This window comes from Struthio camelus, chromosome 2 (assembly GCF_040807025.1).
Source record: "Struthio camelus isolate bStrCam1 chromosome 2, bStrCam1.hap1, whole genome shotgun sequence".
NCBI lineage: Eukaryota > Metazoa > Chordata > Aves > Struthioniformes > Struthionidae > Struthio > Struthio camelus.
In genome coordinates this window covers 4754557-4772326 of record NC_090943.1, presented here as the reverse complement: position 1 = coordinate 4772326, position 17770 = coordinate 4754557, and the positions used below count along the sequence as shown (strand labels likewise).

Here is a 17770-nt window from a genome sequence, read left to right as displayed (position 1 = left end):
GCACTATAGGTCCTATGCACTTGCCACATTGGGAAACCAATCCTTATCAGACGCCTGGCTTCAAACCTTCTGCTCCACTGTCCTTGCTCTCAAACCAGATGTTATTAAAAACAGCCTACATTGGCAGTAATATTACTAAATATTTGACCTACTTGCTAATGCTACCTTTTTATGGGAAGTGTCTCTATGCAAACTACTGTTTGCATGATATCAGAAAGCCCTTGCCCTTTACTCATTTTTTTTCCTCTGAAATCAAGTGGGAATTTGCCAGGTAAAAATGAGAGGATGTGGACAAGAGGAAATAATTACCAAGTTATTCACAGCCTCAATGTAGATTGATTAAACGACCTCCTGAAGTCCCTTAGTTTGTTCATGATTCCATGAAATGAGCTTCCCAGGTGAATGCGTGAGATGGGCTAACTTCTCCTGTCAGCATTAGTCAGCTAACCACGAGCCTGTGGGGATAAATAACACAGTTTCGTCCAGCTTCAATCAGCACCCGCTCAGGCTAGCGTGGATCACCTAAATAGCCCTTTCCACTGAGGAGGAAGCTCACTAGCTTCCACTTGGGGTCCTTTTTTCCCAAATATTGTTTTGCGAGTGAATTTTTCGTTGACGATCTCGAATCACAAAGTCCACCTCAACGTTTCTCAGCTTTGCCACACACCGAGCACAATGTGCACGAGTCGGTAAGAATTTCATACACAGCTCCAGGTGTGCTGAAATCCTCACTTTCAAGTGCACCCATTTTAACTGACCCAGACACTGAGGCCAGCAGCAATGCTCTTGCGAAACAGAAAGGAACTTACGGGTGATCATTACCTCGCCTAGATTTACCCTTAAAAAACACAAACGTGCTCCCTAAACTAGTCCTCTAGACTCCATCTGTAGTCAATGAAGAGAGACTAAGAGAAAAAGACCCACAGAAGGCAATTAATGTTAGTGCAAAAGGCTGGAGGTGAATCATCCTTTAGAGAGACCTCTTTCTTTTCCAGTAAATACTAAGGACAGTGGGTTTAAATTAGACACCTGATTTTTGAAGGAGAAAAATGAGTCCCTCCTTTAGTTATTAGATATAAAAATATAATTACTAATGTAATTATATGTGCTTTAATTATAGCCGCTATAATTAAACATAGTCATCACTGCTGTGATATGGTTTAGCATTGACTCAGTGGGAGGAATGACACTTATTGCACCGTCCATGTTTAGTAATAAATAGAAAAAAGCAACAAGCCAGTGTCCGGTGGGGTTTGTGTCCATCATGGACAAGGAAATATTCTTCCCTTCTCTCTTTTTTTTTTTTCTTTAGGGGGGAGGGACAGGGAATTCTCCAAGACTTTGCTGCCGGTTTTCACTGGCCGCTTGTCGTTCAGCCTGCTTGACGAACCCGTTCAGGCGGCCCTTTGTGCAGCAAATCCACCAAATCCAAAGTTTTGACATCCAGTAATCAGTGATGCTCGTAGTCTGCAGGCAGAATACTTTTATGTTATTTACCGTGCATCAGCAGATGGCTGATTTATCGTTATCTTCTGATAAAATTACAGGAGCCCTGCTTCTCAACCCAGGGCCTGTCAGCATTTCCATTAGGAGCCCTCCTTTTTGCTGGCTTGTTTTGCTGCTTCCCTTAAATACCCTCAAGCTAAAGCTTGGTAACACAGGCAGTACTTTTCTCTCCCTTTCTCTCCCTTTCTTTCCCTCTGTGTCTCTCCCTGCCTTTTTCAATGTGGAGGCAACGCTCAGAGATATTGCTAGCTGGATAATTTGGAGAATGCTGCCATGTACATCTACAGCCTGCCAAAAAACTTCAGCCACAGACCTCTTAACTGTTCTTTATTTCAAAGGATGTCACCGACTTAGTCCTGCTTCTATTTATATCACACATAAATATGGTGCTTTCTCACTTTTAGTGATGACATTTCTTTTCCACGGTGCCATCATTTCTGAAATAATTAAAGCTGGGAGGGCTCTTGAGAAACCATCCATTCCACCTCCCTCCTCAAAGACCAGACTAACTCAATGTGATCTATTCCTGTGCTTAGCCAATCCTTCAGCCCGAAAGACTGTATTGCTCTTTACTTAAATTATATTTGCATTTTAGAAAAATAAAAATGTTTCTTTATATAAAAATGAAGTGCTCTACCTTAACTACAGCTATGTAAATTAAAGGGCTGAAGTCCATAGAGTTTATAAATGATTTGCCCAGAATTTCCAGTCTTATTCACATATTTTACTTCACATGTGGCCTCTAGCACGGTGATAGTGTGGCCTCAAGGGAGGAGCAACCAATCCAGTGCAAATACATGTACTGCTTTCCTTCTCTTCTTCCACTCTTCTTCCTTCTCTTCTTTAGCTGTCACGAAAAAAGTGACAGCTGTTACCACTTGTAGTGCTGGGTTTGAGGGGTTTTTTGGACATCTGTTCAGTAGGAACGAAACCAAGATTCATAATTCATTAGATAAACAAATAAACGTTTAATCTGGAGTAGTTTGAAATCTCTACAGACCCAGGCTGGGTTTGCACTAGTGACCCCAAGGTGGAAATATCTACATCCACAATCACTCTCCTGAGTGAATTAGAATGAGTTTTCAGTAGCATTGCTGCTAATTTTAATTAAACAAGTATATTTGCTTTAATGATGACTTAATGAAAAAAGTCACATGTTACGAAGGTTCCTTAAATAAAGGTTTATTAAATAACTAAAATTTTTCTAAGATACGGTTAATCACATATTTTAGGTTGTTACAGTCTTTTCTCATTGGTGCTATATTTCCAGAATATGTGAATAGGCTAGGCATTGACACTAATATCTATTAATAGCTTATTCACTCTATATAAAACCAACTTTTCATATGTCCTACAATCATTTTTACAAACAGCAGTAATAACTTTAATTTATATTTTAAAATAGTTCATCTCATGCAATACAGAACAACCTGTAGATATAGCTGTTTGGATAACAAGCAGGCAAATCATATAGGGATGGGTTTATCTTAAAGATAACTCGCTTGGCTTTAGATATCTTAAAGCTGTAGGTTTAAGTTTGAACTGATTACACACGACCTTGTTGTCCCACGAATGGAAAGAAACAGGTACTTGCAGAGGACAGGTCATCTAACCTAGCTCTGAACTATGGTGAAGCATGGTAAACTGTGGGGCTGCAGCGCAGTATGATGCAACTAGACCTACAGATGGTCCCAGCACAGTGACCTGCAATCCCAGATGGAAAATTTAATTTGCTTCGTTATTTTTCCCTTTTTTTCAGGCAGTAGTGATACTGCCTGGGAAAGGAGATCTGCAGATGCCGAGACTGTGCTCTTCTTTCTTTGTCCTGCACAGCTGAGATATTCTGGAGCGATCAAATCTATGAAGCTAGATTACTCAAATGTGCCATTGAAGGAAATGCAATAGCCAGATCAGAAATGAGCATTTTTTTTTGGCTTTTGTTTTACAGTAAAAACTAATACAGATGATAACAGGCAGTTTCCAAGCATTGCCATATGCTCCACGTTGAGAAACTGCCTTTATTCACAAATCTAAATGATAAACATGATTAGCTCTCACTGAATCTTCCAGCTATTCTGCATGTTTATCCAGTGCTCAGTCAAGGAGATTACCTGCTATATTCAAATGAGCAAAAACAGAGAAAGCATATATAGTTTTACTTTTAGTTATAGTTTTTACTGAACATATACAGCATATCCTGTGTTGGTGCCAGGATTAAGATGTCTAATTAAAATTCAGTAGAATAAAGAATGCATCCAGGTTTTACAAAATTTTATAAAGAGGGAATGATATCCTATCATCACATTTTTTGAGAGTTTGCCTTGCTGCTGCTCTGGCAGTTCATGTATGACTTCTGTGCTCATTCACCAAGCTTTATTGTCCCACAGAACAAGAAACTGGAAATACTCTGTTACCGAACCCATTAAAATCACTGGGAGACACTCGAGTACCTTGTTGCAAGAACATCAAACCTCATATATTTTGCATTAAAGAGATCACTGGTGGACGATGGGATTCATGAATTCAGGGTTAATTGGATTTGAGAAGCCATCCATGGCTTTTTTCTCCCTTCTGAGTTTGGATGTTATTCCTGATCAAACTAAATAGGATGACAAGAGATGGGTTAATGAGAGGGTAAGCTGTGTTAGATGTATGCATGTGCAATCCCCTTCTGTGTCACTTATGGGGAAATAGTCACGGAAAGTCTTCAAATGCTGACTAAGTAGCACTGTGAAAATGGTACATAACTCTCAAATTGAATGAAGAGACATTAAGATCCTTTGTCTTCCCAAGGCAAACACTTTTCAGAATATCTATGAGTTAGAGTTTCTCTAAGCTTGGCTTATTTATTGATATATTTTGATATAGAGAAAAAGAAGAGATGACTGTCAAGGATTAGAGGCCTTCTAAGCAATAAAATTCATCTAGAAGATTATGCACTTATTTTCTGCTGAAGTAGAATATGCAGGCTTTCTTTGCTACTAGCTGAAATTAAGGCCAGCATTGCAATAGCCTGAAATTGGAAACTGTGTTTGCCTGTCAAACAAGCAAGGCAAAAGATCAGTGCAAAGGTCCAGATTTTCTATTCAAGTATATATCACCCCTGTAGATATTTCAGCTTCCTGCGAGAAAATCTAAGAAGGAAGAAAAACATGGGAGGCAAGAAACATTCCCTGAAAAACAGATGTGGCCCATCCCATGGAGTTCCCATCATGGGAATAATAATAAGTCAGCGAAGCGTAATTAGCCTTTGGATCATGCAGGCCTGTGCATAGTGTAGTTTCATCCTTTGCTTCGTATAACACCTTACATCATAGCATGCAGAAGCAAAGTCCCCACAAGGGTAGCTGTTCCTTTTTTAAACCAGCTAAAGGCTTTGGACAGCTTTCAAAGCCATCGGCAGATTGAATATGTGTCATTGTTGCTCAGTGTTCAGGAAGTCCCAGAAAGCATCCCAACACAAGAGGGTTACCAGGGACCTACCAAGTGGAGAGTTTACAAATATCAAGTCTTGGCAGTCACCAAGGACTTGAGATTCAATAACTGTGCTTACTGGATAGCAAGTCCCTTCCTGCCAGTTTTCATCCCTAGCCTTTCCACAAGCTATAAACCCGTGGAAGTGCCTCAGCTTTTGCAAAGCAAGCAGGACAAGTTTAAATCCAGCATGCCTCCCCTACCACAGCATCACAAAGTCTATCTGCATTGCAGAGGAATATTGGAGAAAAATATTGCAATCAAAGACTAGTAACTCTATCTACATTTCCAGTCAGCTAGTCGAGACTATACAGATACTTTTTGGAGGAAAAGGATGTTTTTGGCCTTTCTCACCGTGCTGTGGGAATATGAGAGATCTGTGCTTTTTTTTGATATCAAACATACAGTTTGACAAAAAGCAGCAGCGGTGCTCTGGTGTGAGAGGACATCCTGCAGTGGCCAGGGGAAACCAGTAACACAGCTCAAGGCCCTTGGCAATGTGTTTTAAAAAATAATTCAGCCTTGGAGAATTCAAAAATTGTGCTCCTCTGGGAAGTTTCCAAGGGCTTCAAGTTTTGTTAGCAGCCTTTATTCTCATATTTCATTTTATTCAAATAATTCAAAAAGGAATTCCAGCTGATTGCAAGCTTTAAGGTGTGACGGGCGCACGCTCGTTGTGCCAATTCACTATTGGCTGTGGGACTTCACAACTGATAATCTAGTTTGGATAGGATTTCTTATTTTCGTGGGTTGTTTTTTTTTTTTTTTTTGCTTTTGCTTTTTTTTTGCTTTTGCTTTTTTTGAAGTACGACTCCCCAACCCCCACTGCCTTGTCTGAGCTAGGAGCCTCTTGGACTGTACTGGCGTTTCTCCTGCACTTTGATGGATGCTCCTGTGACAGCCCACTTCATAGGAAGGATACAAATAATGTTTAAATGATGCCTAGCAGTTGCTATGGTGACCTTAGTCCACTGATAGTTTCATAGGCTTTGATAAGGAAGAGGAAAAAAGAAGAAAGGCATAAGCTTCCCTACATGTTATTGATCATATCATCACATCAGTCCTGCCTCCCGCTATGTACTACAGCCTTTATGTTCTCCCCATGGGACCTCACTGGTATTCTGCCATGATCTCCAGGAATTTTTCATGGGGTCTTCTTGCCGCCATGTCGTGCAGCCACGTGTCCTGAAATACTTGCAGGGCATAGGAAATAAGGGTTTATACATCAGCTCCATCACTGCCTCTGCTGCAATATTTTGAACAAGCCGCTGAGTAACAAAGCACTTGCGGAAGGCAGTTCATCTCATCCCACGGTGGACATCTAAAACAGATCACCCTCTGGAAGTGCTCATCTCTAAGCTCTTGACAGAAGGAGACTAAAGACCAGATTAACTTGATACTTATCTTCTGGTAGTTAAGTTAGATTAAATGAATCTGTCCTGCAGGATCAGACCGACAGATGTGCTTAGGCACCAGTTCTTATCCAAACATGTAAATATGAGTCATGCTTCCTAATCTGATGCTTAATTTTCCCCTGCCTCAGTTTCCCTATTTTTAAAGCACAGTGAACAATGCCACCTTATTTCGTACTATCACAGCGTGAGCACTATATTTTCAAATCCCTCTGACCACGTAAATAGGAATATACAGCAAACGTAAGTGGCTCATGACTCGATCTGTAGTTTAAAGTATTGTCTATGGGGTACAAAGCCTGGAATTAAAACACACACACACACACAAACTGATAACAATAGCCTAAAAATCTAAGTAACTACATGGTACAGTAACGGCCAAACTTACTTGAGGCAAGCTCTTAGCACAGGGAAAGGTGTCGGATCCTATAACCTTACCTGGCTGACACTTTCTACAAGTCCTATTAATGAGGTTGTAAAGATCTAGCAGCCAAATCTGGATCGCTTTTCTACAAAAAACGAGAGCGGAAAACCAAAGCAACAGGGGTGGTTAGCTTGCGTGTGAGATCATGCATGTCCCTATATACGACTGAGCAGAGGGCGTTAGACGCAGCAGGCAGCGTGCATGAGCTTTAGCGGTGCGGGGAGCTCTGAAAGCCCCGGAAAAGCTGCTGTCGAAGTAGACTGCTGTTGCCGACTGCAGCTCTGCCAGCCGGCTGAACAGATTGCCTGGTGCATGAGAGCAGCATGCAGTAACGGGAACAGGAGCGAAACGGCGCTGTGCGGTGCTTGCTGCAGAGCCGGGCGGGAGAACTAGCGGGGTTATTTAATAGCTATTTATCAGTTAAATGTTCGTCTTCTAACCAGTGCTATAGGAAATAGGGAAAAGCAGGACTGCTGCCTAACCGCCTCACCATCCACATCTCTGGGCAGCGAGTGATTGTAGGAAATGTTTCCCCTATGCTACCTCTGCCCCAATCCCTACCTTTCTGGAGGGACTGAATCTACAGGCAGTGAAAGCAGGCAGAGCTTCGCACATTGATCTCAGTGCTGTCAAAATCCAAGCTTTTAGAGGATTGCCTGCGTGGACCTCCAGCCAAAATTACCAAGATGAGGACAACAGGAATAAAGGAGAAGTGTGAGCGAGTCATCTTAGGTCGGAATAGCTTTTGAAGCCTTTCTTTTCCCCTGGCCACTAATAAGGGACAAATGTTGGAACAAAAGGGTTAAATGTAAGCTGTGCTCAGATAAACAAATCTAGGGGAGAGGAAGGAGTTGCCATGCCAGCTGACACTGAAAGCAGCCAGCACAAAGTTGGCACGTAGGAGACTGTCTAAAAACCTGCACCGAGCTCCGAGGCTCAGCGTACGCAGCCTGTTTCCTGCCACTCCTGCTCACTTTAAAGCAGAAGCAACAATTGCCTGCACCAAATTTCTCATCCGGTGGCGGATTGTGAGAAGGTAGTTGTGTTTTCTAGGGCTCGGTAATTAAAAACCAAGGAAGAAAGTGTAATAGATGTGCAAGAGAAGGGCATAAACGATCTCAGTTTCTGCCACCAACTCTATACGTAGCCCTTGATGAGCTCCTTAATTTCTGCTTTGTTTCCTTGCACGTCTTGGTCAAGAATATAAATAAGCAGTATTTCTTACATTTGATTTTTCTGTTGGTCTTTCTAACTGACAGTTCAGCACTCTGGAGGATCTTATTTAGGGCCTTTAAGTAGTACAGCAAATAACGTCTAATTAATAGTGACAATTGTAGCTCTTATGGAAGATTTGCTTTACTTCTGAAAGAGTGAGGCTTACCTATTCAAGCTGGTCAAATAGTGGATAACACTATCTGTCAGTACACTGGACAAACCGTCCTGTGTCAAGTATACCATTAGCTGCCTTAGGAGCTTATTGGCTATTGCAGACAATTATTGATTAAAAAAAAAAAGTGATCTAAGGCATTGCTTAATAGCTGCTGTTGCCACCACCTTTCTACAGCTTGGGCTGTGCTGTGGCTGCTGTTATAACAGCGTGTTTGTTCTGTGCTGCTCTATATGTGAGGAGCACAGATGCTGGTGTAAGTCATGAGTGCAACCCTTGAGTGAAAACCCTGTTCTTCTTTAAAAAGTGCTTTTAGAGAGGGTACTGAGAGTTTGACTCCTGTTTCAGGTTGCGCTGTTGAATTAGTATGGAGGAACTCGTGTCAATAACTACTTCTTACTCTATAATACCATTTAAAGGGTGATATGCCGAAAAAATGGGACATCCAGACTTCCTACAACCCCGAACTTCCTACCTCAAACACAAATTAAGGCCTTGTCCCTATATAGGTCAACACGTTAAATGTTGACTGCAGAAATAACCCCAAGGAAATTCATCACACTCTCGGACTGGAGTAAACATACCCCCTGGGCTAGCTTTCTGTCGTATAAGCATGCTTAAAACCATATTCTGGTTTGGGCTATATAAACACATGGCATCACAGAGCAGGGCAACTGCAGCACTCAGGAATTTAAAGCCAGATGGTGGCTCTATGCTCCCTCACACTATACTGTATTTATTTATTTATTTATTTTCCTTAGATGGACTTTGACTTTTAGCTGTAATTCAGAGCATAATGTTCAGTACAAATCTAATTGGCTTTCCAGTGGCTTAACTTATTAGTGCAAATTAGGTTGATGGGATCGAGTCTAAAAGCCTGCATAATTAAAGGTTCTGCAGGAACTTTCTTAGGTACATTAGAAAAATCTCAGCTATAGAAAATGTATGTTCATAAAATGGAAGTTTGCTGTTGCAGCACTCAGAAAATTAACACTGCTGAAAATGTGAATCCGTTCATAATGTCCAAACACAGTAAAATGCAGATGCAAAAAAATGCAAATATATTTGGCTATATATAAAAATGATCATTTTTTTACAATGAATATAAAAATGAATATGAACAGCAATATAAAATGATAGTAAAAATGTCTATTACACAGAGCTACATTAATATAATGTTCTAACTACTATTATAGATGTCACAAAATTCAAAATCTACTAAAACTGTAACATGACTATAACCTTCTACAACCGAAATATGGGTATTTTTTCCTTCTTCTTTTTTAGATTATGGGAAAAAAATAGCTAAATCTACCTGTAAATCTTACAAAGAACTTTTTTTTTGACGAAACAATGTAAGGTGCCAGGGTGCCAAGAATACCAAACTTCAGTCAGATATTTCATACTGCCCTGATCTTCTTCCAACAAGAATTCTGGAAAGTTTGAAATATCGCACTTCAGGATTTAAGCCGCGTTCTACAACCGATAAACTAAAACTGGATTTTTCATGAGTCGCATTGTTCTTCCTGCATTGTTCTTCATGAGTCTGTTTTTACAGCTTCCTTTGATTTTTCTCCTGTGGGTCACTGTAAGATGTAGGATACTGAATGAGGTGGCTTCACATGAGGAACCAATTCCTTTATGAGCTATTGATTTGAAGGGCAACAGGCTACGAGCTTTATGAAAGACAGGGATCAAGCAACACTGGCTTGCTCTCTGATCCTGTGCCTAACAAAGCCACAGACAAAACTCTCACAGGATGTCCTAATATTGATATTCTGAATTCAGATGTCTGCAATATAGGCATCTACGTCTAAGCTAAACATTGTCCTCTCCCTTCCTATTCCATGGACATCTCCTCAGTGGAGCTTTAGCTGATGGGAAAAAATGCATGGGAATGACACCATCAGAAATGGCTTTTTCACTCTATTAACAATAATGGAGGCCACAGTGGCTAGCACAGCTGCAGATACATGCCGCTAAAGCTAGGGGAGATGAATGCAACGATATTTGGTAAGCCCATTTTTTGGTGGGCTCCAGAGACACTCATGTCTGCCCAAAGTATTCGGCAGAGCCGCCCCTGTTATTCTCACAGCAACCTGGAGCACAGTCTTAGCACTTCTGCTCCATCTGGTTCTTCAGACTGATGCAACAGGTTGAATGACCCTCGTCAGAAAGCGTTTGCCTAGAGTATTGTCAATGAATCTTCAGTGTGAGCAAATTAATCCAATATTTTAAAATATCCAAGAAAGCTCCCATGCGAAGCTTGAAAGTGGCTGAACCTGTGCAGAGCTGCCAGAAGAACGTGGGTGTTCAGATCATTATATTCAAGATTAGGCCTCTAAAGTAATTAACGGGTTGAATATGCACGTCTGCTGTTATAGATACTCATTCAAATGACATAGCACAGCCCATCCGAAAGGGAGGATGCCGAAAAAGATTGAAGGGGTTTGAACAAAAGCTTCAGCTTAGTCTTCCTGGTTTTCTAGACTCCCACCATCATCTTCACACTAAATCCTTTGATTTCAAATTTAGAAGATCAGAAAGCACATTTGATTTATTTTAAGTGTGTGTGCGGGGGAAAGGACCGAATTTAAAATTATTTCATGGTAAGGGTTTTGAAAAAGGATAAAATACAAAATGCATTTCTCATTGTACTGAAAATACTCCTTTTATTATTTTGTTCTCTTAGGTGCTGCCTTTCCCCTCTCCTGTCATGTCAAGCACACTATTTTTGTAGAAGTTAACTTTTTAATAAATAATTAAAAAATCATACAAATTGAGGTGTAATTTTTTTAATGCCTAGTTAAGAGGTGGTTATATGTTCCAGGTTAAAGAAGAAAAGCCTAAAGTCCCGTGGTTGTTCCAGAGGATATAGAACTAATCTACTCTAAACATTTAACATCTTAGCAGCAGATAAGACATTAGCAGTACTTTTTTTTTTCTAGTTGTATTTGATCATTGAACACTGGCAGAGCTATCACAGCCTTGTCCAGCTCCTCTGTGCTTCCTTACGTGTGATGCAGCAGCACCACTCAGTGGCTTCGGGTTTCTCTTTTATGCATCCCCCAGCTTTTTATTTTGGAAGCAGGATATTCCATAGGAAAAAAATAAACGAATAAAGGAAAACAATTTTTAATGCACATCCAAACTTTTGAGATTTCCTATTGTAATGAATGTATTTTAGGCATTTTAGGTGCCATATTTTGGAAATGTGTAGGTTTTTCTTAACTTCCCCTGCCAAAAAAAAAAAAAAACAAAGAAAAAAAAATCCCACCTGTGTTTCTCATATCTGTCCTAGAATTCGATAGCTTTCCATGATAACCAGAGACTGGATAATACAATTCAGTGGACCATCTTGTCATGTACAATTTCCAGCCAGAAGTGTAGATTATCGATCTTGGAAAAATAATTTAAAAAGAATTCTCTTGCAGTTATTCTCTGGGCTCTGATACATCTATTGCTCTTGGGTGAAGTAAACTATTATCTGGATCAAATTAATTATTTTTGTTCTCCTAATTTCAGGTTGGGAAGTAGATAACTTGGGACAAACTCATGCAGGTAAGAAGCAGTTCTGCTGACCATCTCCTTCTATATATCTCTGTTCTCAATAATTTTCTGTAAAACACATTATAATCCGAGGTTATTAAAAAATTTGTTTATGCACCAACTCTTGGGATAATCAATATAGGTAGTCCTCATGGTAGCGTTCTAATAAAAAATAAAGGTAAAAATCTGTTATGTTTCTAGAAATCAGTGTGATCTAACCTAGAAATACAAAATCAAACTATCTGACTTAAAACCAATTAGTTATTACTTGTTGTCATTGATGGATGGAACTCAGGTTTCCTGAATTCTGTGGAAAGTGTCATGCCTAAATAGTTATGGAGTTCTTTAATCTTGAAATAAATTTCTAGAAACATAATATTTTATTTTTATATTTTAAATAGGATTAGTTCTAGTTTGATTTTGTGTCTTTTTTAGCTAAGTGCTCGCTGTTTGCAGTTGTGAATGCTTAACTTTATAGGTTCAGCCTTGGTTTAAACTCACAGGTAAAGCTAGCTTTAGTTCCTCAAAAGAGAGAATCAAGAATTTGTTGATATTGGGCATGATCCAAACAAATAAAATTCAATTGAATTCTTTTCACTGACTTCCATGGAGGCCTGTTCTGGTTCTAACAGCAAACACAATCAAAACAATTTCATGCCAAATTTCTACTTTTATAGGTGATTATGACCTGCTGGAAAGCACAGCCCAGTCTCCCATAGGTAAGAAATAGAATCGTGGAATATTTCCCCTTTTTATTTTAAGTTTTCTAAAGAGGAAGTTCCAAGATTTCTCTCCTGCCGCCTGGGTATTATTTTCTAATCAGTTCTAATTATGGTGACACATTTTCTAGTGTGTTACTTTTAGCTGTATTATGAAAATGTATTCATCTATTGGGCACCGTGATCTAGCAAGTAAATTGCTGTAAATTATATCTACCTGCTTAACAATAATTACTAAATGGTGTTAAGGAAACTCAGCACTATGATTCAGTGGTTATTTTCCATAGAAAACTGGATGTGCAAAAGTAATTTATCAAAATTTGCCAAGTAGTGCAATGCTCTTAAATGGATGCTGTGATTAAATAGATGCGTTTTCTCTCATGGATGGCAAACACACTCTTCAAAACTAAGGTCACTGCTACTCTTACGAGCTACCTGACTAAACTGCTCTAAAACTCTGAAGTAGTTAATAAAAAAAAAAAAAAAAAACTTTGAAATTTCTATTAGTTCTGATCAAGGTACAGCTCAGACTCCAGAAACTGTAATATTTCAATAAAAAATGGTCCACTGTGCTCAAGAGGAATAAACTCTAGTGTTTCAACCAGGTAACTGAGCTCTGATAAGAATAATGCTGGTCAAAAAGACCATCAAGCGTGTCATCCCACCTTAGACAGCCTCATTAACAAAGCTAGTCTTAATAGACCCTTTCCCTCTTCTATCCCCAGCTCTTACTTCCCAGTGTACTTTTAAGCCACTTGACTATGTCAGTGGAAGGTATTTAGGAGCTATTCTTTAAATGAGATTAGCTAAATCATTAGGGTAGAAACAGAAAGAGAAAATGACCTAGTTCCTCACAAGCACTTGGTTTAGCACAAGGTTATAAATTGGGATTGGTATAAGTCATAGGAAGTATAGGAACACGAGAAGCTCTGAAGCAGGTTTGTTCTCAGAGAAATTGTAAGTGAAGCCACTCAGGACATCTGCAGATGTAAATGAGCATGTCACTATCAGAGATTCCCACCCTTTCTTTCCTTTCCTAAGGATCCTTCTCACAAGCTCGCTATTAGAGCTGAGACTGGCCTTTAAGTCATAGGAGTGGCATATATTGTCCTCTAACCGTAAGGGACTGTAAATGTTTCAGTATAGAGGTATAAGGCTATTTTAGATATCCTACAGCATCCTGCCTGGTTTCGAGATGCTGCTCCAAAAAAATCGTGTCAGATCTCTGTTTTACTTGCCAGTGCTATGCCGATGCCTCAGATACAGATAGTCTAGGCCATCTCAAATGGCACAAAGGACTTATATTTAGGCACTGGACTCACCTTATAGCCATCTGAAAGGTAGATGTCTACATCAAAGCTATAGTCTCTACAAAAGTCTCAGAGTCAATGGAGAGAAATGGGCACATAGAACCCCTTTTCTTAGATATCCACTTGAGAATGAGATCTTTGGTGCTCTATAGACACTAACTATATTAATCAGATCCCTTTTGCTCTCTGGTAAACAGCTGTAGTAACAGACATCCATTGGCGTCTACTGTAGAAGTAGGTCATTCAAGATGTCATTAAAGATTAAAGATGTCATCAAAGTCTTCTACGTGCAGTAAGATAAGTTGTACCCAGATTTGTAGTGAGGTTTTCTTTGGTCATATACCAAGGGGAAGGGAGAGTATGTCCTGTGGTTGGCTTCAATAACTTCAGTTCAACTCTACCTGATCCTTGACATAGGGGACATCAGCAGAAATTGCACTGAAGATGGCTGGTCTGAACCTTTTCCTCATTATTATGATGCCTGTGGCTTTGATGAAAATGAAACAGAGTCTGATAACCAGGTAGGAATTAATTTTATAATTAAAACCAGGTTAATGCATAAGGGGGGCAGAATGCTGCTTTTTGCTTTTTGCTCAACCTCTGATCATGTCCTGATTTGATGGTGATTAGAATGAAACAAGTAGATATATAAATTGGTATAAATACATAAGAAGTAAGCTTTTAATCTTTCCTAACCCAATACTGAATATTTCTGGAATATGAGTGTTTACTGATGATATAGCTTGCAACTCTTAAAAGCATGTAACTCTTAAAGCCCCATTTCCTCCCCTATTGACTAAGGAACTCCTTAGCCAACTACTTATTGCTGCAGCTACCTGCACAGTGGTCAGAGAAATTATAGATACCCTTTGCTAGGTTACTGACAAATAAACTTTACATTATGTGGACCCAAGGGGATGTCAAACATACAGCAACCCATATGGATAATATACAGTGAGATATCAAGGGAACTAAAAGGAGAAGACAATCAGGATGTTCAAGAAACAAATCCTGTTTACAGATCCCCTTGCACTTTGACAGGATAAAAAAGATGTGACTGTAGATGAAGCATTTAACATTGCATTGTTTGTCTCCCAAGGATTATTACTATCTATCCGTGAAGGCTCTGTACACAGTGGGATATAGCACTTCCCTTGTTTCCCTCACCACTGCGATGGTTATCCTGTGCCGTTTCAGGTGAGTCAGGATATGAACAGTGATCTGTTCAGTCACTCGAGAAAAGAAACCAGGGTTCATCAGCCCCAAACATTTAGGTTTTTACCTCAACAGCTGCAAAATAAGAGGGAGAAGCCCCTTACTGTAGGTATTCCTGCTGGAGGCAGCCACTCTAGTAGTCACATTTCAGCAGACCAAAGATGGCTTTGGGTCTCCGCGTTGGGCTGGGTCTATATACTGGAAAATCCCCTAGATACACTTCTACTGGAAAATCCCCGAGACTGGATAGGTTTACGGTCAATATTACCCACACACCTGACTTTTAGACATTGGGAAGCTTAGCACCAGGGTGGTAGGATCTCTGGCTATGGAATAGCTATGCCTAACATCCTACTTCTAAGAGAGAAAAGTATCTTTTTTTCTCCCTCTCTCTTTGCCTCTCCTTTGTTCTTTCCTCTCCAGAAAGCTTCACTGCACTCGGAACTTCATTCACATGAACCTCTTTGTGTCATTTATCCTACGAGCAATATCCGTATTCATTAAAGATGGGGTTCTTTATGCTGAACAGGATGGTAACCATTGTTTTATCTCAACCGTAAGTAAAATCAAAGCCAAAGTCTTTTCCTTGGTCTTTTCAGTATGGAATAACAAAAATGGTGAGGCAGGCAGCAGTCCACAGGGTATCAGAGGCTGAGAACCTGTTGGGGAGAAGGCACTTTGTGATAAACTTCCTCCCAGTTCACAGTAAAACCGTGGTTGGGATAGTCTGATGATAAAATTAGTGTCCAAGGAAGTGTGCTTTAGGACAAACCCTCAAGTTTCAATTTCTGACTCTATTCAGGTAGTTTCTCCCTTTCCACAGATCTGTATAACTATAGTTGGATGAGAGCACAGACAAGCAATTTCCTTCATCTAGGGTCTATATTTTCTCCATAGACTTATTTTCTCTGGATAGTGTGGGGAGAGGGGAGTGTCAGGTGTAAAGAGGGTGACCACGCAGGTATAGGAAATGCCCCTGATGGCCATACCTACCCTTCCCAGTCTCAAAAAAATCATCCACATTGGCTATGTGTTTGTCCCTGAAAATAAATCTTTTCAGTGTGTAGTTTCATGGAAAGCAGTCTCTTTCACTGATGCACTTAACTATATATTGCATGTAAATCTTAAATTGGTTTAAATTTAAGGGTAGTATTCGATCTAATAGATCAAATACACTTGGAGTAATTATGATGGAGTTATAGTGAGTTCCCAAACTGAGATCTTCTTTATCCAGCCATGAGCTAAATTCCCTATGAGTCACTTCCATAAGAAAAGCACATCTGTCTGATTTCTTAGTCGGTCTTTTTTTTTTTTTTGGTCATTTAAACAAACAAATTTTTGCTATTAATTCTCCTTAGTGGTAAAACTGGACCCATACTAGATCCGAAGTTTGTTCAAACCTCCCTTCAAACAAGGGCACTGGCCTCATTGTTTTGAGCCACCTGAAGCACAAAACATATTAAAATCAGTGAGCTAATGGGCAGCTCTTCAGCTGGCATAAACTGGCAGAGCTTCTTCAACGTTCTGATGGTTTATGTTGGCTGTAGACTTGTCTCAGAGGATGGAGTACAACTGGAACTAGCCAAACTTGTCAAGCTCCCACTGACTCAGGAAGGATGTTCCAGGTTGCAGGCTGCTTCTGCTGTGACATATTGAGCAGATAGTTTTGTAGGCCTAATGATATCGCCCTGCGATGCAACACCGGAAAGCCAAGCGCGTCCTACTCTTGCAGAGCCAGGGCAGAGCGTGGTTTCCACCTGAAGCTTTTAAAGTGTTTTTTTTTTTTTCCCGACCCTTTGATCTATTGCTTTTTCCCCCCAAGTAAATGAATGAAACTGTCTATCGCTCTGAACAGTAAATCACTCTGCTCTCTTTCCACTTAACGCTCACTTTCATTTTCTATCCCTGAGTGACAACTCCTGCAAATTGTGCAGAAGTACAATTCTAAACTCCACACAGGAGGGTGCATCCTTTATGCTCCCACTCTCAGGGCTTTCCGCAATCATCTTGCCATTTCAAATCCTTCCTTAAGTTTCTTGGTAAACAACCGAATTCTTTTCTTGCCTGCACTTAATTCCTAGAAGGGGGCTTGAATCTAGTAATTAGCGTCCGTTGTCGACGGGAACTGCCACTAATGCAAGAAGTTCTCAAGCTGTCTGCAGGCACTCGTCGACCACCTCCCGTGGATAAAATTGGCTACCTGCCCTTTAAAGCGTCACCATCTTAAGTGGCCCCTCACATTCTTTTCATGCTTTTAAAATTTTACTATTGGGAGTATATAATACAAATGCCAACAGTGTTCCTCTCCACTGATGGATTTGGAGAGGTTGAAAGCATTTTCTCTCTCTGTTAATCTCAGAGAAAGCAACATGGAAATAACTTTATTTTTGCTTGATTCTCTGCAGGTGGAATGTAAAGCTGTCATGGTCTTTTTTCACTACTGTGTCATGTCCAACTATTTCTGGCTATTCATTGAGGGATTGTACCTTTTCACTCTACTGGTGGAAACCTTTTTCCCAGAGAGGAGATATTTCTACTGGTATACTATTATTGGCTGGGGTACGTGACATTTCTTATGTGTAAGGTGTCTTGGTGTGCAAGAAACTTTCTTCTTTCTCCTGCAAGCTTCGCTGCAGGCAGAGGATTGAACTGCTTGATATTTCCACATACCAGCTTGAAGTATAGTTTCAGTCTTTGTACAGAAGGGCCATTGCAGACCAGACTGCGTTATTTTTCTTTGTCTAGGCAGATTTGAAATGAAATTTGGAGGACGT

At 40.0% G+C, this 17770-nt stretch overlaps 1 protein-coding gene across 13 annotated transcripts in view; it reads left to right on the top strand.

Annotated features, from left to right (window-relative positions):
* Positions 1 to 17770, top strand: part of ADCYAP1R1 (ADCYAP receptor type I) — a 148116-nt gene that overhangs the window by 84888 nt on the left and 45458 nt on the right. For all 13 annotated transcript variants that reach the window (XM_068934129.1, XM_068934126.1, XM_068934127.1 and 10 more), the window contains 6 exons: positions 11729 to 11764; positions 12430 to 12471; positions 14199 to 14302; positions 14881 to 14978; positions 15420 to 15552; positions 17402 to 17555. In XM_068934129.1, coding sequence (XP_068790230.1) covers positions 11729 to 11764; positions 12430 to 12471; positions 14199 to 14302; positions 14881 to 14978; positions 15420 to 15552; positions 17402 to 17555 — 567 coding nt within the window. The remainder of the gene's footprint in view (positions 1 to 11728; positions 11765 to 12429; positions 12472 to 14198; positions 14303 to 14880; positions 14979 to 15419; positions 15553 to 17401; positions 17556 to 17770) is intronic.